The 24092-nt window shown below is 45.3% G+C and overlaps 1 protein-coding gene across 1 annotated transcript in view; it reads left to right on the forward strand.

Moving 5' to 3' along the window:
* Positions 1-275: 275 nt before the first annotated feature.
* LOC134205769 (uncharacterized) overlaps positions 276-24092 on the forward strand; it is a 259278-nt gene continuing 235461 nt past the window's right edge. The window contains exon 1 of the mRNA XM_062681349.1: positions 276-785. Within this exon, the coding sequence (XP_062537333.1) occupies positions 737-785 (49 nt within the window). The 5' untranslated portion in view covers positions 276-736. The remainder of the gene's footprint in view (positions 786-24092) is intronic.

Consider the following 24092-nt stretch of genomic DNA (forward strand, 5'->3'; position numbering starts at 1 on the left):
TCAGTGACGCAAAACGTTAAAAATAGGGTCGTTAGAAGAGAGCAAAATATTTTCCTCAAATCAACGAAAACTTGCTCCACATCGAAGCATCAACATCGCTGCGTGAGCAGCTTTTCACCCATCATCGCGCCGGCAGAGCTGTAGTGAATCTCTCCCATAGAAATCTTCTCACCGATCACCACGAGAGTGTTTTTCCTACGCGCCCACCAAAATCGCTACTACGCACCATCCGTCTCCATCTCGTCGGAGCAGCAGCAGGCCAGCAGCAGTGCGCGCGGTCCACCCAAGAGTCAAGAGTCGCGAGTGCGGTCAGTCGATCTGTTAACCGTGACGCGAACGATACGAGAACCGCGCGCCGCCGTCGTATCGCACATGCCAGCCAGCGGCTAGTACCCAACGGTACCGACGACCGTGCCCGCGTGCCTGTGACCGGCAGTGATAGTAGTGATTGTGCATGCATAGGCAGTTGCAGTTGGAGCCTAACGACGACGACGGTGTGACCGCGACGACAGCAACGACGGATCGGAATTTTAATTAGATTGATCCAATCGGGTGGGTCACTCCCGCATCGCGTCGTGGACAGGCTCGACCTCGACGACGGACATAATTGGAATACTTCGATAATAGCCAGTGAAAGCAGCGACGAAAACATTGACACTGCGTACCGCGGTGGACCACGCAGTTTTCCGTTTGTTGACAGTGAGATCGCCCACGTGTCGCGGGACGAGGCCGCACGATGGGATCATTGCCCGGAAGGGCCGGACAAAATATCGGCCAGGAATTAGGTAGTGTTTTAATTCACACAATGGGCTAACAAATCATATATGTTTACAGTAATTTCTTATTACGGGAGTATTCTCAAGAGACGAAATACGTTGAACATTACACAAATAAATCGCAGCATAATTGGTTACATCACGATTACGGAGATACTTAACACAGAATTCATTCCAAAAAGATTCATACAACCATGATGACGACTGTTATTATTAAACAAAAATAATCATTTGGCATAAATTAATTCTTAATAACCGTTTGATCTCACTAAAAAAAAGTTTCAAATTAAAGGTTCCCCCAAACACACGCGACGCGATTCCATCGTTTGGCGACTGCGATTCTGTCACCGTTGGTATGGTTGGCTTAGGTCTGGGGGAGCGTGTATTTGCGATAATGCAAATGATTTTCCACTGAACGAAAAATGAAGTATAGAAATGATTCAAATTCATACTCGTCAATTCCAAATTAGTTATTAAGTTGTCAATCAGGATTAAATTGATTGAAATATGCTGCTTGAATTATGAAGAAGACGACTCCATAGTTGGGAGAAGACTCATCCAAATTAGAATATTAAGAATAATCAAACTTATCACACAAAAAATCCATAATCTAAAACCCACAATAACTTATTTAGAAAGCTATCCCATAGTGAATCATCTGCTTTCGCGAGTATGCGAAAATAAATCAAAACATGATGTGTTATGTGAGCGGGACCAACCTACACGATGACGCTTTGATCTCCTTGGTGTGGTGGTGTGGTTGGTGTTTGGCAGAAGCTTGTACTGCCTATTTCCTTTGCAAACAATTGACCTCATACCAGGTGATCAATCTCGATAGATGATTCGTTGATGTATGACAATGTTTTCCTGGGATAGTTTTGAAATTTATGCAAGAGAACGTATGCGTCTGATCGTTCCATAATAATATTATTTTCGCTGAATTAGGATATGATTAACGGTTGAAACGGTTGCTTGTTTATGATAGTTTCTGCATATGATTACCACAGCATATGAAAATCTATTTAACTCCGGTACATAATGCTGAAATATTAGATTGAAGTCAACGTCCAGAACAATTTCACAGAAAATTGTACGATGATTAAATGAACTTTTACTTAGCTTTCGGCTGATTTATTAGGAGCTAGATTTTGTGTTTTTGGATTTATTGATCGATTCGAATCAGTCGAAAATTATATAAAAGTTCATTCAATTATCATACAATATTCTGTGAAATTGTTCTGTAGCATACCAACTGCCCTTTTTGCAATTCGGAGCTCAATCGAGCAATCAGAACCAATTTCCAGATCGAATGAGTGACGGAGGTGTATTTTTTTATATATTTTAGCTGAAATCCCCATACAAACTTCAAACCAAGTGCGCCAGCTTATGGTCAATATGCAATTGAGCTGAAATTTTAAGAGATTGATTTTCTCACCCAAAGACACAATCCTGGGGGGTGCCTCGTGGAATTCGACAACTTTTTGTTTCCTGGGCCAGTATAGTTCGCATTTTCTGTTAAGTATAGACAATGCGTGTAGGCACCTGATGCTTAGTATAGGTTTATGTCATGTAGGCACTTTGCCTTGCACAGTTTGTTAAATGTCTCATCCCAAAAAAGGAAAAATATCAAGTTTTCATAACTTCACCCAATAAGCGAATATAAGCTTCAACTCTCTCGTTTGATATTTTACGTTTCAGCCTACTTTTTCCAGTCATTATTATGGCTCGCTGATTGCATGAGCTTGGTAGCAATGTGAAATATCTCTAAGGAGGGCCGAAAACAGAAAGTAGGTTAAAACGTAAAATACCAAATGCGAGTTTTCACGACACCGAGAAAACCAAAAGAAGTTACTTAAACAGATCAGGGATGCAGTAATTCGGTTGACACACCCAGGCAGCACAAGTCTGACGTAAATGGTTGCAGCAACTTGATTGTGACTGAATCTAGTCACATCTGAGTTTTAGTAACCTATGTGGAACATGTGTGGTGCCAGGGCAATATCTGTTTGAGCAGTTTGCATTTTTTGTATAAGAATTTATACAATATTATAAGATGCGCTGGTAGGCTGTTCCGATCTATTGTTAAATATTTTTCCTCACAACTTCCAAACAACAGAGAACAATAATAACCACGTTAAATACCAAGGAATATAAAAAGAATTCTTTCGGAGGCATTGATGCACTTTTTATTCTATCTTCTTCCTGTATTTTCAACTCTAAGTTTCGTATTGAGTGAGATAATTGACACATAAGGGACAATTTACATCTTAGCTCCCATTTTCACAATTAATTACATATTATTCGGCAACTCGGCCGTACGAAAGTCTTTTATTTTTTTGTTAAATATCTTGACTACGTATATGCACAGCACATGTTTCGAAACAGACAAATAAATATGAAATTTTTGAAAAAAAATCCACGTGTCTTGGAGGTACTCGAACTCTCAACCTCTTACTCTCTAGATAGGCGTGATAACCCCTACACAATAAGACCACTTAAAGGTCCCATTTGTGGATAGGTCGAATGGTCAAAAGATCCAAGGGACAAAAGGTAAAACAAAAAATCTTAGTCAAAAGGTCAAGGACAACAGGTCAAAAGTAAAAACGTCGAAGGACAAAAGTTCAAAAGAAAAAAGGTCATAGGACAAAAGGTCGAAAGAACAAAAGATAGAAATTGCGATTGTTGGACAAAAGGTCGAAAGCCAAAAAGTCGAAGATCAAAAACTCGAAGGTCGAAAGGTCGAAGGTCGAAAAAATTAGGCAAAACGTCGAGTGTTAAGCAACCATTCTTTTGCACATTTATGTTTTACCTGATGATATTTCATTGTTGATTTTTTCCTTATTTTAGTCATAGGCCGTTCTTTCGAGACTTGCATATTTATATTTATTTGTGTTTCACCTGATTATATTTTATTGATGAATTTTTCCTTCTTTTAATCAAAGGCTTGTCATTCGAGTTTCACCCAATAATATTTGATTGTGTTTAACCTTATTTTCGTTGTTGATTCTTTTCCTTCTTTTTTTCGTAACCTTTTCTTACGAGTTTCGCATTTTTATACCACATATGAAATACCAAGAACATTTGAAAACATTTCATTTTAGAATTTTCCTTTTGTTAAAACAGGGGGAATTCTCTAGAGGTGTATTGTCAAATCAATATTTTTATCAAAGTATTGCAAGGCTTTATTAACTTTAATTGTAATTTCTGAAAATAGTTCTTCAATCATTTTCATCAAAATAATAATTCAAAATATATCATTTCAGCTTAACATACCATCTTCAAATTTAATTTTATTTTTATGTGCTCAAAGCTTTTGTTCACCAAATTAAGTAACAATAAACGAATATACGCAGTAAAGTTGGGAGAGGTATTGAATTACCAAAATTTGCGTTAAGGAAGATCCATTAATTACGTAACGCAAACATTGGGAATTTTCAACCCTCCCTCCCCCCTATGTCTCACTTCTGGTAAGAAACATCTAAAAAAAAATTATGCATCGTCACATTTCGCTCAGCCCCCTTTCCCCCTCTAATTTATGACGCTCCCTCATGTATTTTTTTTTAAATTTTATTTGTTCAGATTTCAAAATTGATTTTTTGACCTGTTTTTCATTCAACCGTCAGATATTTTTTCGACGCTCTTTTCCTTCGACCTTTTGTCACTTTGACCTTTTGTCATTTCGACCTTTTGTCCTTTAAATTTTTTGACTTTCGACCTTTTGTCTTTTCGTCATTTTGTCCTTTCTACATTTTATCCTTTCGACCTTTTGTTTTCGACTTTTTATTTCTTCGACCTTTTGTCCTTTCGACCTTTTTTTCTTTCGACCTTTTGTCCTTTCGACCTTTATCCTTTCGGCCTTTCGTCCTTTCAACATTTTGTCCTTTAGACATTTTTTCTTTCGACGTTTTGTCCCTTCGACCTTTTGTCCTTTTGACCTTTTGTCCTTTCGACTTTTTGTCTTTTCGACCTTTTGTCCTTTCTATCTTTTATTATTTCGAACTTTTGTTCTTTCGACATTTTATCCTTTCGACCTTTTATCCTTTCGGCCTTTCGTCCTTTCAACATTTTGTCCTTTCGACATTTTTTTCTTTCGACCTTTTGTCCCTTCAACCTTTCGTCCTTTTGACCTTTTGTCCTTTCGACTTTTTGTCCTTTCGACCTTATGTCTTTTCGACCTTTTGTACTTTCGACCTTTTGTCCTTTCGACCTTTTGTCCTTTCGACCTTTTCTCCTTCGACCTTATGACCTTCGACCTTTTGACACAGATTCTACTGGCCTTGATGTTAACGATTGGAACTTGAAGAAATTTGATCAAATTTCAATGAAGGCGTGATTGAAAAAAAGCAACATGTTACGCGCTCTTTCATAACGTCACTGGTAGGAATCTTGTTTGAGTCGATTTGAAGAGGAAGTTCTCGAACGATTCAGGGAAGAGTTTCTGAGTCAATTCCTGAAGAAAGTCCATAAGTCTGAGGGAATATCAATAGCAGCTCCATGAAGAATTTTCGAAGAAATTATTAGTGGAATTTCCAAAGAAGATTCTGGCAGAAATTCCTGGAAGAACTTTTGAAGGATATTTTAGAGCATGAGTTCTCAACATCTTCTTGGGAGGTACCCCTTTGCACTTTTGCAACAACTGACGATCCCCTTTGTTTTTTGCTGTAAATGGAAATAATTGTAACTCATTAGATATATGAAAAATGAAACTGAAAATTAACGGGATATATGACTCTTCATAAAGTTGCTTGAAATTTTCATAATTACGAGCTTTTGGAAAGAAGTTTTTCTTGAAAGGAGGCTTCCGAGCCTCTTGAGAGGAGGCTTCCGAGCCTCTTGAAAGGAGGCTTCCGAGCCTCTTGAAAGGAGGCTTCCAGGCCTCTTGAAAGGAGGCTTCCAGGCCTCTTGAAAGGAGGCTTCCAGGCCTCTTGAAAGGAGGCTTCCAGGCCTCTTGAAAGGAGGCTTCCAGGCCTCTTGAAAGGAGGCTTCCAGGCTTCTAAAAAGGAGGCTTCCAGGCCTCTTAAAAGGAGGCTTCCAGGCCTCTTGAAAGGAGGCTTCCAGGCTTCTTAAAAGGAGGCTTCCAGGCCTCTTAAAAGGAGGCTTCCAGGCCTCTTGAAAGGAGGCTTCCAGGCCTCTTGGAAGGAGGCTTCCAGGCCTCTTGAAAGGAGGCTTCCAGGCCTCTTGAAAGGAGGCTTCAGGCCTCTTGAAGGAGGCTTCCAGGCCTCTTGAAAGGAGGCTTCCAGGCCTCTTGGAAGGAGGCTTCCAGGCCTCTTGAAAGGAGGCTTCCAGGCCTCTTGAAAGGAGGCTTCCAGGCCTCTTGAAAGGAGGCTTCCAGGCCTCTTGAAAGGAGGCTTCCAGGCCTCTTGAAAGGAGGCTTCCAGGCCTCTTGAAGGAGGCTTCCAGGCCTCTTGAAAGGAGGCTTCCAGGCCCTCTTGAAAGGAGGCTTCCAGGCCTCTTTGAAAGAGGCTTCCAGGCCTCTTGAAAGGAGGCTGCCAGGCCTCTTGAAAGGAGGCTGCCAGGCCTCTTGAAAGGAGGCTTCCAGGGCTCTTGAAAGAAGGCTTCCAAGGCTCTTGAAAGGAGGCTTCCAGGCCTCTTGAAAGGAGGCTTCCAGGCCTCTTGAAGGAGGCCTCCAGGCCCTCTTGAAAGGGGGCCTCCAGGCCTCTTGAAAGGGGGCCTCCAGGCCTCTTGAAAGGAGGCCTCCAGGCCTCTTGAAAGGAGGCTTCCAGGCCTCTTGAAAGGAGGCTTCCAGGCCTCTTGAAAGGAGGCTTCCAGGCCTCTTGAAGGAGGCTTCCAGGCCTCTTGAAAGGAGGCTTCCAGGCCTCTTGAAAGGAGGCTTCCAGGCCTCTTGAAGGAGGCTTCCAGGCCTCTTGAAAGGAGGCTTCCAGGCCTCTTGAAAGGAGGCTTCCAGGCCTCTTGAAAGGAGGCTTCCAGGGCCTCTTGAAAGGAGGCTTCCAGGCCTCTTGAAGGAGGCTTCCAGGCCTCTTGAAAGGAGGCTTCCAGGGCCTCTTGAAAGGAGGCTTCCAGGCCTCTTGAAAGGAGGCTTCCAGGGCCTCTTGAAAGGAGGCTTCCAGGCCTCTTGAAGGAGGCTTCCAGGCCTCTAGAAAGGAGGCTTCCAGGCCTCTTGAAAGGAGGCTTCCAGGCCTCTAGAACGGAAGCTTCCAGGCCCTCTTGAAAGGAGGCTTCCAGGCCTCTTGAAAGGAGGCTTCCGGGCCTCTTGAAGGAGGCTTCCAGGCCTCTTGAAAGGAGGCTTCCAGGCCTCTTGAAGGAGGCTTCCAGGCCTCTTGGAAGGAGGCTTCCATGCCTCTTGAAAGGAGGCTTCCAGGCCTCTTGAAAGGAGGCTTCCAGGCCTCTTGAAGGAGGCTTCCAGGCCGCTTGAAAGGCGTCTTCCAGGCCGCTCGAAAGGAGGCTTCCAGGCCTCTTGAAAGGAGGCTTCCAGGCCTCTTGAAAGGAGGCTTCCAGGCCTCTTGAAGGAGGCTTCCAGGCCTCTTGAAGGAGGCTTCCAGGCCTCTTGAAAGGAGGCTTCCAGGCCCTCTTGAAAGGAGGCTTCCAGGCCTCTTGAAAGGAGGCTGGGCCTCTTGAAAGGAGGCTTCCAGGCCTCTTGAAAGGAGGCTTCCAGGCCTCTTGAAAGGAGGCTTCCAGGCCTCTTGAAGGAGGCTTGGGCCTCTTGAAAGGAGGCTTCCAGGCCTCTTGAAAGGAGGCTGCGAGGCCTCTTGAAAGGAGGCTTCCAGGCCTCTTGAAAGGAGGCTTCCAGGCCTCTTGAAAGGAGGCTTCCAGGCCTCTTGAAAGGAGGCTTCCAGGCCTCTTGAAGGAGGCTTCCAGGGCCTCTTGAAGGAGGCTTCCAGGCCTCTTGAAAGGAGGCTTCCAGGCCTCTTGAAAGGAGGCTTCCAGGCCTCTTGAAGGAGGCTTCCAGGCCTCTTGAAAGGAGGCTTCCAGGCCTCTTGAAAGGAGGCTTGGGCCTCTTGAAAGGAGGCTTCCAGGCCTCTTAAAATGAGGCTTTCAGGCCTCTTAAAAGGAGGCTTCCAGGCCTCTTGAAGGAGGCTTCCAGGCCTCTTGAAGGAGGCTTCCAGGCCTCTTGAAAGGAGGCTTCCAGGCCTCTTGAAAGGAGGCTTCCAGGCCTCTTGAAGGAGGCTTCCAGGCCTCTTGAAAGGAGGCTTCCAGGCCCTCTTGAAAGGAGGCTTCAGGCCTCTTGAAAGGAGGCTTCCAGGCCTCTTGAAAGGAGGCTTCCAGGCCTCTTGAAGGAGGCTTCCAGGCCTCTTGAAAGGAGGCTTCCAGGCCTCTTGAAAGGAGGCTTCCAGGCCTCTTGAAAGGAGGCTTCCAGGCCTCTTGAAAGGAGGCTTCCAGGCCTCTTGAAGGAGGCTTCCAGGCCTCTTGAAAGGAGGCTTCCAGGCCTCTTGAAAGGAGGCTTCCAGGCCTCTTGAAAGGAGGCTTTCAGGCCTCTTGAAAGGAGGCTTTCAGGCCTCTTGAAAGGAGGCTTTCAGGCCTCTTGAAGGGGGGCTTTCAGGCCTCTTGAAAGGAGGCTTTCAGGCCGCTTGAAAGGAGGCTTTCAGGCCTCTTGAAAGGAGGCTTTCAGGCCTCTTGAAAGGAGGCTCAAGAGGCTTTCAGGCCTCTTGAAAGGAGGCTTCCATGCCTCTTGAAAGGAGGCTTCCAGGCCTCTTGAAAGGGGGCTTCCAGGCCTCTTGAAGGGAGCCTTCCAGGGCCTCTTGAAAGGAGGCTCCCCAGGCCCTTGAAAGGAGGCTTCCAGGCCTCTTGAAAGGAGGCCTCCAGGCCTCTTGAAAGGAGGCCTCCAGGCCTCTTGAAAGGAGGCCTCCAGGCCTCTTGAAAGGAGGCTTCCAGGCCTCTTGAAAGAAGGCTTCCAGGCCTCTTGAAAGGAGGCTTCCAGGCCTCTTGAAAGGAGGCTTCCAGGCCTCTTGAAAGGAGGCTTCCAGGCCTCTTGAAAGGAGGCTTCCAGGCCTCTTGAAAGGAGGCTTCCAGGCCTCTTGAAAGGAGGCTTCCAGGCCTCTTGAAAGGAGGCTTCCAGGCCTCTTGAAAGGAGGCTTCCAGGCCTCTTGAAAGGAGGCTTCCAGGCCTCTTGAAGGTAGGCTTCCAGGCCTCTTGAAAGGAGGCTTCCAGGCCTCTTGAAAGGAGGCTTCCAGGCCTCTTGAAAGAAGGCTTCCAGGCCTCTTGAAGGAGGCTTCCAGGCTTCTTGAAAGGAGGCTTCCAGGCCTCTTGAAAGGAGGCTTCCAGGCCTCTTGAAAGGAGGCTTCCAGGCCTCTTGAAAGGAGGCTTCCAGGCCTCTTGAAAGGAGGCTTCCAGGCCTCTTGAAAGGAGGCTTCTAGGCCTCTTGAAAGGAGGCTTCCAGGCCTCTTGAAAAGATGGTTCCAGGCCTCTTGAAAGGAGGCTTCCAGGCCTCTTGAAAGGAGGCTTCCAGGCCTCTTGAAAGGAGGCTTCCAGGCCTCTTGAAAGGAGGCTTCCAGGCCTCTTGAAAGGAGGCTTCCAGGCCTCTTGAAAGGAGGCTTCCAGGCCTCTTGAAAGGAGGCTTCCAGGCCTCTTGAAAGGAGGCTTCCAGGCCTCTTGAAAGGAGCCTTCCAGGACTCTTGAAAGGAGGCTTCCAGGCCTCTTGAAAGGAGGCTTCCAGGCCTCTTGAAAGTAGGCTTCCAGGCCTCTTGAAAGTAGGCTTCCAGGCCTCTTGAAAGGAGGCTTCCAGGCCTCTTGAAAGGAGGCTTCCAGGCCTCTTGAAAGGAGGCTTCCAGGCCTCTTGAAAGGAGGCTTCCAGGCCTCTTGAAAGGAGGCTTCCAGGCCTCTTGAAAGGAGGCTTCCAGGCCTCTTGAAAGGAGGCTTCCAGGCCTCTTGAAAGGAGGCTTCCAGGCCTCTTGAAAGGAGGCTTCCAGGCCTCTTGAAAGGAGGCTTCCAGGCCTCTTGAAAGGAGGCTTCCAGGCCTCTTGAAAGGAGGAGGCTTCCAGGCCTCTTGAAAGGAGGAGGCTTCCAGGCCTCTTGAAAGGAGGCTTCCAGGCCTCTTGAAAGGAGGCTTCCGGGCATCTTGAAGAAGGCTTCCAGGCCTCTTGAAAGGAGCCTTCCAGGACTCTTGAAAGGAGGCTTCCAGGCCTCTTGAAAGGAGGCTTCCAGGCCTCTTGAAAGTAGGCTTCCAGGCCTCTTGAAAGGAGGCTTCCAGGCCTCTTGAAAGGAGGCTTCCAGGCCTCTTGAAAGGAGGCTTCCAGGCCTCTTGAAAGGAGGCTTCCAGGCCTCTTGAAAGGAGGCTTCCAGGCCTCTTGAAAGGAGGCTTCCAGGCCTCTTGAAAGGAGGCTTCCAGGCCCTCTTGAAAGGAGGCTTCCAGGCCTCTTGAAAGGAGGCTTCCAGGCCTCTTGAAGGAGGCTTCCAGGCCTCTTGAAAGGAGGCTTCCAGGCCTCTTGAAAATAGGCTGCCAGGAGTCTTGAAGGAAGGAGGCTTCCAGGCCTCTTGAAAGGAGGCTTCCAGGCCTCTTGAAAGGAGGCTTCCAGGCCTCTTGAAAGGAGGCTTCCAGGCCTCTTGAAAGGAGGCTTCCAGGCCTCTTGAAAGGAGGCTTCCAGGCCTCTTGAAAGGAGGCTTGCAGGCCTCTTGAAAGGAGGCTTGCAGGCCTCTTGAAAGGAGGCTTCCAGGCCTCTTGAAAGGAGGCTTCCGGGCCTCTTGAAAGGAGGCTTCCGGGCCTCTTGAAAGGAGGCTTCCAGGCCTCTTGAAAGGAGGCTTCCAGCCCTCTTGAAAGGAGGCTTCCAGGCCTCTTGAAAGGAGGCTTCCAGGCCTCTTGAAAGGAGGCTTCCAGGCCTCTTGAAGGAGGCTTCCAGGCTTCTTGAAAGGAGGCTTCCAGGCCTCTTGAAAGGAGGCTTCCAGGCCTCTTGAAAGGAGGCTTCCCGGCCCCTTGAAGGAGGCTTCCAGGCCTCTTGAAAGGAGGCTTCCAGGCCTCTTGAAAGGAGGCTTCCAGGCCTCTTGAAAGGAGGCTTCCAGGCCTCTTGAAGGAGGCTTTCAGGCCCCTTGGAGGGGGGGTTAAGGCCTCTTTGAAGGCGGGGTCCAGGCCTCTTGAAAGGAGGCTTCCAGGCCTCTTGAAGGAGGCTTCCAGGCCTCTTGAAAGGAGGCTTCCAGGCCTCTTGAAAGGAGGCTTCCAGGCCTCTTGAAAGGAGGCTTCCAGGCCTCTTGAAAGGAGGCTTCCAGGCCTCTTGAAAGGAGGCTTCCAGGCCTCTTGAAAGGAGGCTTCCAGGCCTCTTGAAAGGAGGCTTCCAGGCCTCTTGAAAGGAGGCTTCCAGGCCTCTTGAAAGGAGGATTGGATTTGGATTGGATTTGGATTGGATTTGGATTGGATTTGGATTGGATTTGGATTGGATTTGGATTGGATTTGGATTGGATTTGGATTGGATTTGGATTGGATTTGGATTGGATTTGGATTGGATTTGGATTGGTTTGGTTGGTTTGGATTGGTTTGGATTGGTTTGGATTGGTTTGGATTGGTTTGGATTGATTTGGATTGGATTTGGATTGGATTTGGATTGGATTTGGATTGGATTTGGATTGGATTTGGATTGGATTTGGATTGGATTTGGATTGGATTTGGATTGGATTTGGATTGCATTTGGATTGGATTTGGATTGGATTTGGATTGGATTTGGATTGAATTTTTCATGAGGCCCGGAAGCCTGTTTTCAAGAGGCCCGGAAGCCTCCTTTCAAGAGGCCCGGAAGCCTGTATTCAAGAGGCCCGGAAGCCTGTTTTCAAGAGGCCCGGAAGCCTCCTTTCAAGAGGCCCGGAAGCCTCCTTTCAAGAGGCCCGGAAGCCTCCTTTCAAGAGGCCCGGAAGCCTCCTTTCAAGAGGCCCGGAAGCCTCCTTTCAAGAGGCCCGGAAGCCTCCTTTCAAGAGGCCCAGAAGCCTCCTTTCAAGAGGCCAGAGCCTCCTTTCAAGAGGCCAGAAGCCTCCTTTCAAGAGGCCGGAAGCCTCCTTTCAAGAGGCCGGAAGCCTCCTTTCAAGAGGCCCGAAGCCTCCTTTCAAGAGGCCCAGAGCCTCCTTTCAAGAGGCCCAGGCCTCCTTTCAAGAGGCCCGGAAGCCTCCTTTCAAGAAGGCCCAAGCCTCCTTTCAAGAGGCCCGAAGCCTCCTTTCAAGAGGCCCGGAAGCCTCCTTTCAAGAGGCCCGGAAGCCTCCTTTCAAGAGGCCCGGAAGCCTCCTTTCAAGAGGCCCGGAAGCCTCCTTTCAAGAGGCCCGGAAGCCTCCTTTCAAGAGGCCCGGGAGCCTCCATTCAAAGGGCCCGGGAGCCTCATTTTAAAGAGCACGGAAGCCTCCTTTCAAGAGGCCCGGTAGCCTCCTTTCAAGAGGCCCGGAAGCCTCCTTTCAAGAGGCCCGGAAGCCTCCTTTCAAGAGGCCTGGAAGCCTCCTTTCAAAAGGCCCGGAAGCCTCCATTCAAAGGGCCCGGGAGCCTCCTTTCAAGAGGCCCGGAAGCCTCCTTTCAAGAGGCCCGGAAGCCTCCTTTCAAGAGGCCAGAGCCTCCTTTCAAGAGGCCCAAGGCCTCCTTTCAAGAGGCCCAGGAAGCCTCCTTTCAAGAGGCCCAGGAAGCCTCCTTTCAAGAGGCTCAGGAAGCCTCCTTTCAAGAGGCTCAGAGCCTCCTTTCAAGAGGCTCAGGCCTCCTTTCAAGAGGCTCAGAGCCTCCTTTCCAGAGGCTCTGAAGCCTCCTTTCAAGAGGCTTGGAGGCCTCCTTTCAAGAGGCCTGGAAGCCTCCTTTCAAGAGGCTTGGAAGCCTCATTTCAAAAGGCCTGGAAGCCTCCTTTCAAGAGGCCTGGAAGCCTCCTTTCAAGAGGCCCGGAAGCCTCCTTTCAAGAGGCCCGGGAGCCTCCTTTCAAGAGGCCAGAGCCTCCTTTCAAGAGGCCCGGAAGCCTCCTTTCAAGAGGCCAGGAAGCCTCCTTTCAAGAGGCCCGGAAGCCTCCTTTCAAGAGGCCAGGCCTCCTTTCAAGAGGCCCAGAAGCCTCCTTTCAAGAGGCCAGAAGCCTCCTTTCAAGAGGCCCAGGCCTCCTTTCAAGAGGCCCGGAAGCCTCCTTTCAAGAGGCCCGGAAGCCTCCTTTCAAGAGGCCCGGAAGCCTCCTTTCAAGAGGCCCAGGAAGCCTCCTTTCAAGAGGCCCAGGCCTCCTTTCAAGAGGCCAGGAAGCCTCCTTTCAAGAGGCCAGGCCTCCTTTCAAGAGGCCAGAGCCTCCTTTCAAGAGGCCAGGAAGCCTCCTTTCAAGAGGCCCAGAAGCCTCCTTTCAAGAGGCCAGGAAGCCTCCTTTCAAGAGGCCAGAAGCCTCCTTTCAAGAGGCCAGAAGCCTCCTTTCAAGAGGCTCAGGCCTCCTTTCAAGAGGCCTGGAAGCCTCCTTTCAAGAGGCTCGGAAGCCTCCTTTCAAGAGGCTCGGAAGCCTCCTTTCAAGAGGCTCGGAAGCCTCCTTTCAAGAGGCTCGGAAGCCTCCTTTCAAGAGGCTCGGAAGCCTCCTTTCAAGAGGCTCGGAAGCCTCCTTTCCAGAGGCTTGGAAGCCTCCTTTCAAGAGGCTTGGAGGGCTCCTTTCAAGAGGCCTGGAAGCCTCCTTTCAAGAGGCTTGGAAGCCTCATTTCAAAAGGCCTGGAAGCCTCCTTTCAAGAGGGCCGGAAGCCTCCTTTCAAGAGGCCCGGAAGCCTCCTTTCAAGAGGCCCGGAAGCCTCCTTTCAAGAGGCCCGGAAGCCTCCTTTCAAGAGGCCCGGAAGCCTCCTTTCAAGAGGCCCGGAAGCCTCCTTTCAAGAGGCCCGGAAGCCTCCTTTCAAGAGGCCAGAGCCTCCTTTCAAGAGGCCAGAAGCCTCCTTTCAAGAGGCCAGGCCTCCTTTCAAGAGGCCAGGCCTCCTTTCAAGAGGCCCAGGCCTCCTTTCAAGAGGCCGGAAGCCTCCTTTCAAGAGGCCAAGCCTCCTTTCAAGAGGCCAGAAGCCTCCTTTCAAGAGGCCAGGAAGCCTCCTTTCAAGAGGCCAGGAAGCCTCCTTTCAAGAGGCCCGGAAGCCTCCTTTCAAGAGGCCCGGAAGCCTCCTTTTAAGAGGCCCGGAAGCCTCCTTTCAAGAGGCCCGGAAGCCTCCTTTCAAGAGGCCCGGAAGCCTCCTTTCAAGAGGCCCGGAAGCCTCCTTTCAAGAGGCCCGGAAGCCTCCTTTCAAGAGGCTTGGAAGCTTCCTTTTAAGAGCCCCGGAAGCCTCCTTTCAAGAGGCTCGGAAGCCTCCTTTCAAGAGGCTCGGAAGCCTCCTTTCAAGAGGCCCGGAAGCCTCCTTTGCTCTAGCTTGAGATCGCTCATACCTACACCCAAGTTGTATTTGGCAAAATTGTGAAGGAACACAAAGCGGTGCATAATATCATGAGCACTTTTAACAAGAGGCGTTCCATGTAAGATGTTCCATGTAAGAGAGTTCCATGTAAGATCTGACGTCTTTGATGCGTATGAGTGTTGTGGTAAAGTCTACCCAACAGTTTTCTTTGTATTCAACCTACTCCAGCGATGCAAATAATAGAATGCGTTCGCAGAATGTGTTTTGGATCATCCAGGAAATCCCTGGAGTTAAGGCCTTTGGATCTACACGTGTAATCAGAAACAAAACAGAAAGAAGAAAACTTGAATCTATTACCACAACAATACTTTGCATCACAACAATATCATATCTCACATGTAACAATGTACTCATATATAATTGCTAGCGCCGCCTATTGGAAAAAGTTATCATTACACTGAGCACAGCTTTGTAATCCTGGACATCCTGAATAATTTTGTTGAATACATCTTGGGTATATATAAGATGTACGTAAAATAAGCATACAAAATCACACTTTTTGTTCCCCCTTTTACGAAAACTCCTCCCCGCGAGGTATCCAGCAATTTCAATTTGGGGTCAATATGATCAAAGAATGGTGCATAAAAAAGTAGAACTAAAGTCTCTTCTACATGCATCATAAATTATAGTGAACACCAAATAAACCACCAGTTAGGAATTGCTTCCACTGATACGGTGGCCCAGATAATAGCAGCAAACTCTTTTGCTCGAATCGCCTACAATACTTAGAAGAATAGTGAACTTTTTGTACCGTATAGACGGCTGGATAGAAATTAGCAATCAATGGATCATGGAATACAATTTCTGTGGTTTGTGAATCGCATTCAATGAAATTCACATCTAGTTTTATATTTATTCTAAATTTTAGTGCTATGTACGAACTTATCATGTTATCAAAATTTCCAAAGCAACACACGAAACTATTTACATGACTACAACACTGTCATAAACAGAGCTGTGATTCTCTTTCGATCTTCTTCTCACGAGTTTTGGTTGAAGATCGGGGCTGCTCGTATAAGTTACCATCTTGGGCCATGCGCAAACCACTGCAGACCATTGGTGGAGGTGAAGAAGATCAATTATCATCACTTGTCTACTGAAGCCTGCTGGATCGAATATCACAGCAATGTAGGATATAATATTCCTCTTGGTGAAAACAACTGCCGTTAGCGGAAGCTACACCTTGGATGCCAGACACGTCTAAGAACAGAAATGGATTGCCCGTTCTGAAAGTCATGATACAGTAAACTGGCTTGTGCTCCTATAGAAACGTCGGCTAAGGTGCCCGCCAGAGTAAACGCGACGAGCGATGCGACGCGACGCGACTCACGTAAAAGAATAACAATCATTATCAACAGGCTGTCAAATTGCACTGTCGCGTCGCGTCGCATCGCACGTCGCGTTTACTCTGGCTTCACCCTAAGGTGACGTTGGACGTTGGATAACCACTTTTTGAGCGGAAACCTTACCGTTGAGAGCATAGAAGAAACTCGCTTGCATAAGAGGATTCCAAATGGAAGTTAACTTCACCGAACAGGAAATCATCAACGTAGAAATCCTGTTATACAGCCTTAACGGCGGCGCGAAATTTCACTTTCTCATCAACTTCGGGTAGGGTGCGAGTTGCCTGGGATTACGTAGAGTTGCGAATCTGATGAAACGGTTTGAAGCTCATATATTGCAAGTGGCTGAACAGGGTACGGACGATCCCCTGAGTGTAGCAAAACTTACCGATCTATCATCTCGCAGTCGTCTAGGACTGGTTCAACAACCAGTCACCAGTCTGTCACAAAACATCTAATAGAACATGGAGTTTATCAATGTACACGAAGCTTGAAACACTGGTTGATGTAAAAGTTAACAGTGCACAATGGTGTCTGCTGGATCTGCGATTTGCCGCATGTGTTCAAGGCGCTCGTACTCGTCCATGAAACTGCAATATGCATCCTCGGTGGGTAGAACACAGTCTCTTCTCCAGGCTTAAGAAACAGCACTCGCTGATTTGGCAGGATTTGTCGATGTTGACGAACGGATCACGGATAAGTGTCAAGCGAACGAGATAACGATCGGACGAATCGCGAGTAGTGGTAGCGGAATAGAATTCTTCACAAGAAATCTTCTTCTTCTTCATGAGAATAATAAAGCCTGTTCACGTTAAATTTCGGAAACTTAGGTGTCCAATTAGCCGTGAGGTATGGCCCTTCTCAGCCGTGAGGTAAGACGCGCGGCTACAAAGCAATACCATGCTGAGAGTGGCTGGGTTCGATTCCCGGTGACGGTCCAGACAATTTTCGGATTGGAAATTGTCTCGACTTCCCTGGGCATAAAAGTATCATCGTGTTAACCTCATGATATACGAATGCAAAAATGGTAACTTGGCTTAGAAACCTAGTAGCTAATAACTTTTGAACAGTAAGCTGCGAGGCGACTCTGTCCCAGTGTGGGGATGTTATGCCAATAAGAAGAAGAAGAAGGTGTCCAATTGATTCGTCGCCATTTCATCAATTTGGGATTGTTTAAAACATGCTGAAGGCAGCACATAAAGCAAACAAATTCATCTGTCATGTGAATTGATCGTCTCAATGATCTGTGAAATTTTTCAAAATTCACATTATAAGATGGGTGTCCGAAATTTTTCGTAGACAGGCTTTATTGGATTAGAATTTATGACCTCCAGCTCCTGGAACTGCCATAGTGCTCGACGGATCGTAAATCGACAGTGGTAAGGTGACAAACTCGCGGATCGCCTGCAAACTGGATGCAAGACAATCTCGATCGACGTTGGAAGACCTTCGCCGAGAAGTTTTTTTTCGCTTGTTTGCAGTTCATGGTAGGCTTCACCACCCACGAATATGTCGATATCTGCGATGATGTGAGATCTACCAACAACACGTGCTGGGAATTATGTCGACTGGGATGATTGGCAGATTAATCGTGGGTGGCTTCAGGGTGAGAAACTCGAGTGCTGCACTGAATGGTGCGAACTTGGGCTGGATGGTGGCAGTCAGTTTGAATTTGATCTACTTCGTGGATTCTACTCCAATTTTAAATATTTCTCCTAATCACAATTTCTTTTGGATTTTGGCATTAAGAAAGGGGAGCAACAGGAGAATGGAATGTAATTATCCACTCAAAATATTTTCCATAATATTGGCTCAACCTACTAACCGAAACCAGCAGTCTAGTCATAGGATGATGAAGCAGACCCATTTTATGATGGCTATTTAAATAGAAAAATAAAAGATATAATAATAGAGAGGCAAATGACTAATAACATAAACGATATAGAAGTACACTAGAATCGATGTATTAAAGGGTAGAAAGATAAAAAGATATAAGGTGTGAACAATTTGAAAAAAGAGTATCGGAAAAATAGAATTCTAGTAGGTGGGTAAGTCTGACAGTCTTTGACTAATGCATCGCAGCAAAAAGATCCGAACTACTGTGTAAATGTTTGCACATACCAACGTTGAAATGTTTATTCATCTGGAAATGCGTTTATGAAATCTGCATCAAATGTTTCGACGAAGTATTTATTCTCGACCGTTTCTCCACTTTTCAACGCCAGCTTTTGAGATCAAACAAGCCCCAATACAATATTGCCACTATTATTGTTGCACCTTTTCGAGCAGCTGATTGTGACAGTTTAATCGTCCACGTCGATCTTCGATTCTGGCTCCTATCCAAGTAGGCCTCTCTCCGCAAGCAACAACAATAACACAATTTTCAATGCAGAGCAGCGCATCGTCTCAGCATCCCTCCTCAGGAAGCATGTACAGAATCGGTGTCGTGCATTTCAAGATCGACATTTGAAAAGATCTCAAGTCCCCGAATTGGGTTGTTTAGGGGTATATATGTTTTTACATATTCTGAATCTGCATAAAAATATGAGCCGAACCCCAATTTTTCAGAACTTTTGGAGCCCCGGAATTATTTTTAATTTTCATTTTAAATTTATATGGGACTAAAAATTTGTTCTTATGCTGCATGGGCTAACTGTCATTCTATAAATATTAGTGTCATTCTATCGATTGAAATGGCTTATTGTTTGCTGCATAGAAATGTAAATAAAAGGTTTACAAACAAAATAAAAATATGTTGGAAATCAGCAAAGCATGCTCTTTATGTTAAACAATAAAAATCCTCATATTTTTCTTTGCTAAACAACCCAATTCTGCTCTCTAGCGATTACATTGTAGACTGAGAACATTTCAAAGTGTTGCCCCCGATCGGCGGGGAAAGGTGCTAACGTTTCTATTTCACACAAGCCTGGCCCCGGCAAAAATAGACCCGTTTGCACCAAGTTCCACACACGGAACTCCCCCGCAATGTAGCGAAATGATCTGCGTTGGCATTCTCCCGTGGTGGGCAGAACGACAAAAACCACCTCTGAATAAATTCGTATGTTTGCATGGACCAACTAGGCGTCGCACAGTGGTGCAATGTGTTCGATATAAAGTCGAAAAAATTAAAGTTATTGTACAAATAGATACAGCAACACTGCTTCGCGATCGTATTTCTGATAGTTGGCCAATGATTTTCACTAATCGAGTTTTCCTCACCATACGGCGCCACTGTGCGGCGGGTCGATACACCGGCCATTTACCTAAAATTAGAGACCGAAAACGATAACAAAGCGATACGGACGTTGGGCATCTGAGGAGAAAAAAAAGCCCCCAGCCTGGTCGTTATTTTCGCGTGACGACAGGGAAAACTTGTGAATGAAGCAAAACGGAAAGTGTCTCTCACCTTGTCCGCGTTGGGGGTCGCCCGCCATTCTGGCTACATTTTCAAACGGAGGAAGAATAAGTCAACAAATAGAACACATTCTGCGATGGCCAACAGAAAGGAACACTTCACACCGTGACAGTGGGGTCACAATTTTGTTGGAAGTTCGAGGTCACTTAACATGTGTGTACCCTTAGGCGGCATATTCTTAATGATTGGCATTGGATTAGAATTTATAATGTTGTCAACATTTTTACAACGCAATCTGTGGTCAGCACTTAGCGTTCACTAAGTGGCTATTGAATTGAGTCGCCTTTTTCCTTGTCATATCTTATGTAACAATCCGGACCGGGCTTTATCCACCGGAAGAGTTGGTTTGAGAAACATGGACTGCTCGGAATGCGATCTGATTGAACATAATACATCGCTGGAATCCCTTGGGGTCTGCCGCCATTGAAAAATCCAATCTGATTTCCCGTACCATGAAATACAATACAGACAGTAAGCAGAGGTAACTAATCGGGATTTTTGCTTTGCGATGCGGTATCTGTTTCTGCCAACATCCGGGAGCAATAATTCAATGGAACGCAGTACAGCTGCAGTACCGCAAAACAGTCAGTCAGCTGGTGTCAATGGAAGGTAGCTAAGAGATTTTCGGTTTGTTGTTTGCGTCGGATGTTGGATCAAAAGAAGTCGCCGGAGGGGGTTCGTGCGTGCGAGGTTGCTCCTGACGTGTGTTTGGATATTTTCGGTGGCCGAAAAAAATAACTGAGGGGATAATTTCCCATTTTTCTTGAACTTTTGATGATAGGAGTTGCAGTATTTGCTGTGTTGCTATTTTAAGCCGATTTGAAGATTGTGGTAGATTTATTGTCGGCCATTTGTGTGACGTTAGAGATATTATTAGGATCAACAAAATCGCAACTGATAATTTAAGCGGAGGCAAGGTTTTGTGTGGACATTCATAAACAGAACCTGAGCTTATATTAAGCACCCATCGTGACCAGGTCAGTTAGATTAAATATAATAAAGGCACAATGAGAGCACCATAAGTCGCCACACTGAGATGCGAATGGAAGATCTCCCGATAGAATATTTTAGTTTAGCCGACGATGTGATGAATTAAATTAATTTCACAAAGTAATTCAAACAAGTGACATGTGACATTTAGAATAGATTTCCTTTCAAAATACGATGCAATTTTTGAATTAATTTCAACTAAACAATCGAATGAGCTTTCTCTAGGAATTCTAATATGGAAATCTAAATGAATTTCCACTGGGAAATCAATTTAATTTTCACCCGAAATTCGCACGATTTCCAACTGAATTTTCACTGGAGAGATTTGAATGAATTTCCACGGGAAGAATTAATGATTTTTCACTGCCAGTTCGAATTAATCCTCACTGGAAATTTAAATCACTTTCCACTAGAAATTCAGACGAACTGCCGTTGTAAATTTGAAAATGAATTTAATAAGTTTAAACTGCATATTTGAATGAACCTCCTTTGGAATTACTACGCTTAAAATTTGATATACCTTCTACTCGGTGAGGTTTGACCCACGACTCCAGTATGCTAGACAGACGCTTTCCTTATTAAGCCATGAAAGACCTCCGTCGTCCTCCGCAGCTTTGTGGGTACTGATGAGCCTAAATTCCCAACACTAGGCACCCTACAATTCATTCACAAACACGAGCTTCGAACATAATAATTAATTTCCATCAATAATTAACGCCACCGCCACCGACGATCTTCTCACGCGGCCACCGTGAAAAATGAATCGGCGCGACACCGTATGAAAATTGATCGCGTTGCCGAATATTTTTTACCACGCCGATGGCATTTTTACTGCTAAGTCAACATTTACCTAGCTTCTGTCAGAAATACATATTTTTAGCCAAGTTCATATGTCAAGTATCTTCTTAACAATTATGCAGCATGTATTATCATTTCCAATAACAGACCAACAAAATTGAAAGTAGATTAAGAACTTATTTAATTAAAAATAGGTTTTTCAGCTAAAAAAAGTAGCATACTCAGCCTGAATTGTGTGTTGGGGAACCACTAGATCCCTTATTGTGCAACGTATGCTAGGTCAAACAAAACTATATTTGTTCAAACAAAATGCACCTGACATTTAGTTATTCAGAAAATAAGGGAGTTGTTCATCAGAAATTCAAGGAATTGCTCGTAAAACTTCTTCGGTCGCACGTACTAGAATATTCCTGTCTGAAAATATTTCTTATAATAGACAATCCTTTTTCGAAATTATTTGTAAACTAATACGTCCAATTCTAGAATTCCCACAGAAACTCTTTAAGGATTTTTTTTGAAAATTTATCAATCCTCACGAAATTCAGTCAAGAATTAAAGTAAAAATGTATTCTGAGTTTCAAATCAGGCATTCTTTTGCGAATTCGTACCCGAAATACTTCATGATAAGCATATGCGGTATTTCGAAAAAAATCGTTTCAGGTGGTTCGAAACGAAATTCCGCGGAATTTCGCGGAATTTGAGCATGGCGAAATCTGATTTCTTGATTTCGTTTCGTTTCTTAAAATTACAAAAAATTTCGCTAGAAAAAACTAGCTTTTAACGAAATTTAACGGAATTTCGCGGAATTTCGACACAAATTTAAACATAAACCATATTGTCTCGTACGGTCGAGTATTATCAAAAAATTTGGCTGCGCCGCTGAAATAAATCATAAAGCTGTTTTTGAAACTTAATGTTCGAGACGAGCCAGCCTCGGTACATAATCCCATTCTGAGTCGATAAATACGTGTTAAGTTTTTTTTCTATAAAACGTCTTTAGCGTTTTGTTAGAAATGTCTAACAGAAATCGAAAAGTATCTTTAACTATTCTATCCTATTTTTTCAAAAGTGATCCGACTCAATATCGTCAGGCTCAGAGTGTAAATGTAAACATATATGAATCAGATCAGTATAACGTTGTCAAAAATGCAAAGCCGTGGCGCGGATTCCAACGGCCCTTGTGAAGTGTTTTTAGAGCGCCTCTTTCTTATTAAAAGCCGATTTCTTCACTTCATTTAGGCCTCAAATCAGGTTAAGGCGCATGGGTGACCACCGCTAAAGAGTTAAGAAGGCCCTGAGGAAAACAAAATGCAACATTTTACGTTCAAACAACAAATTGAATCTAACCTAAAAAAAAGAATAAAAAGTTCAGAGGTTTGAAGAGTTTTGAAGAGGTTTGAAGAGTTTACAATCCATCGCTCACATGGCGAAAATCGGACGACTGCGGTGGGCCGGGAACGTAGCCAGAATGTCGAACAATAACCCGGTGAAAATGGTTCTCGACAACGATCCGACGGGCACAAGCAGGCGAGGTGCGCAGCGGGCAAGGTGAATCGATCAGGTGGAAGATGACATGCGGACCCTCCGTAGACTGCGTGGTTGGCGACGTGTAGCCATGGACCGAGCCGAATGGAGAAGACTCTTATATACCGCACAGGCCACTTCAGTCTTAGTCTGAATAAATAAATAATAATAATAGAGTTTTGGAGATACTCCACACAACAGTAATTATTCGGCAACTCATCAAAATATGCATACAGCTCCCAAGATTTAAATTTAAATTTAATGATATTCTTTGACGATTTGCACAATATTGATCGTGTTACTGCTGACCAAGAAATTTGTTTAATCAGTGTGCAATCGATCTGTTGATGCTGAAGACGCCAGCTAGTGCTGGAGCACGCGAAGTGATGATACTAATGTCTGAATCGAAGAGCACAACATTATTAAATATGGAATCAATCGTGTTGCTGCTACAGTGCTGCAAAGTGTCACCGTACAAGTCACGGAAAGCGTGACAATAACAAAATCCAGGTCATGTGTCAAGTACTCAATTGTGATGCTCAATGTGGATCTCACATGCTTGGTGTAACGATCACCATGAAAGTGACATATTAGCAACTAGCGCTTGGTCACTCACCATGTCTTCACTTCTTCTGCCTGTGATCACCAGCATGAATGATAGGAAAACTTTCCTGATGTTGTGGTTGTCATATCCATGTCATCTTGACTATCGTGATGATCACTTGACCTATGCGGTGTTTGGTTCGAAATCAACGCTCGACAGCAATGGAATAATCCACTTAGGGGTCGTTCAAAAATGATGTCACAGGTTTTAGGGGGGGAGGGGGTCTAAGATTTTGTGACAGTACATGTACTAGGTATACAAAAAAGCGTGACAGAGGGGGGGGAGGGGGTCTAGAAATCCTAAAAAGTAGTGGACGTCATATTTGAATCGTCCCTTAGCGGAATTAATGGATTTTTGCTGTGATAAAAATGCATGAAGCCAAAATAGAATTTTTGGGAACATTTAAGTGTTCTTATTGTTTATATTGACTTTTTGTGCAATATTTTAAGAGGTGCTATTAAAAGAAAAGTACATACATAGTTTTTCCAAATTTGATCCAGACTATCTTTTGAAAAAGGCCAATTTTTTTATTGATTTTTTCAAATGAATACAATTAAAAAACGACGCATCCTACAAAAAAATGTTGTATGAGTGACTATCGCAAAATCAGTCAAAGTTTCTAATAAAGATATCGGAAACAATTCAAATTGAGCCCTACACTGAAAAAAAATCAGTTTCAACAGTTTCAAAAATTGAAACTCGATTTGCGAAAAAACGCTTTTTTTGATTTGTATGAAATTGTGTCTCAAGATAGGTGATTATGTTCCCTACCAACCGTCCATACATCGCAAGCTTGACACTTTTAAGGGAAAAAAGTTTTTCTAACAAAAAATTTTTCTTGTCGGAATTGATTTTTTGACGTAAACTACGTCTAAGGGGAAGACTCAGATACAGGGTGTAAAACCGAAATTTCCAAATTCGAGACCGTCACGAAATTAGGATAGATTTCAAACGCTAATAGCGTCTTTATCTTTCGATGGATTTTCGACATTTGCTTATCAATCGATTCAGAAACTCTCGAGCAATTTGCCAATTCTATTGATACTATTGATTATCAACGTTAAACTATTGAAAATGTTATTTCTTTCCAAACCGGGTGAAAAATTCAATTCCGTTCATAAATCCCCAACACGGACATCAGATTACAGTAAGGTACGGCCCTTTTGATCCACTGCTTCGTTTTCCCTGTGTATAAAAAGCCCCGTGTTTCGCGTGCGCGCGTCATTTTCATTCTGGAGGTCACGGCGAGCGGACTAGGGCGTCCAGAAGCGGTCCCAGTGACAACGGCTGTCTCAGCGGTGTGGTGGTGCGGATGAAATTTGTTCGGTCGGTGGTGGTGGATCGTGGTCGTG

The sequence above is a fragment of the Armigeres subalbatus genome, chromosome 1 (genome assembly GCF_024139115.2).
Source record: "Armigeres subalbatus isolate Guangzhou_Male chromosome 1, GZ_Asu_2, whole genome shotgun sequence".
Classification (NCBI taxonomy): Eukaryota; Metazoa; Arthropoda; class Insecta; order Diptera; family Culicidae; genus Armigeres; species Armigeres subalbatus.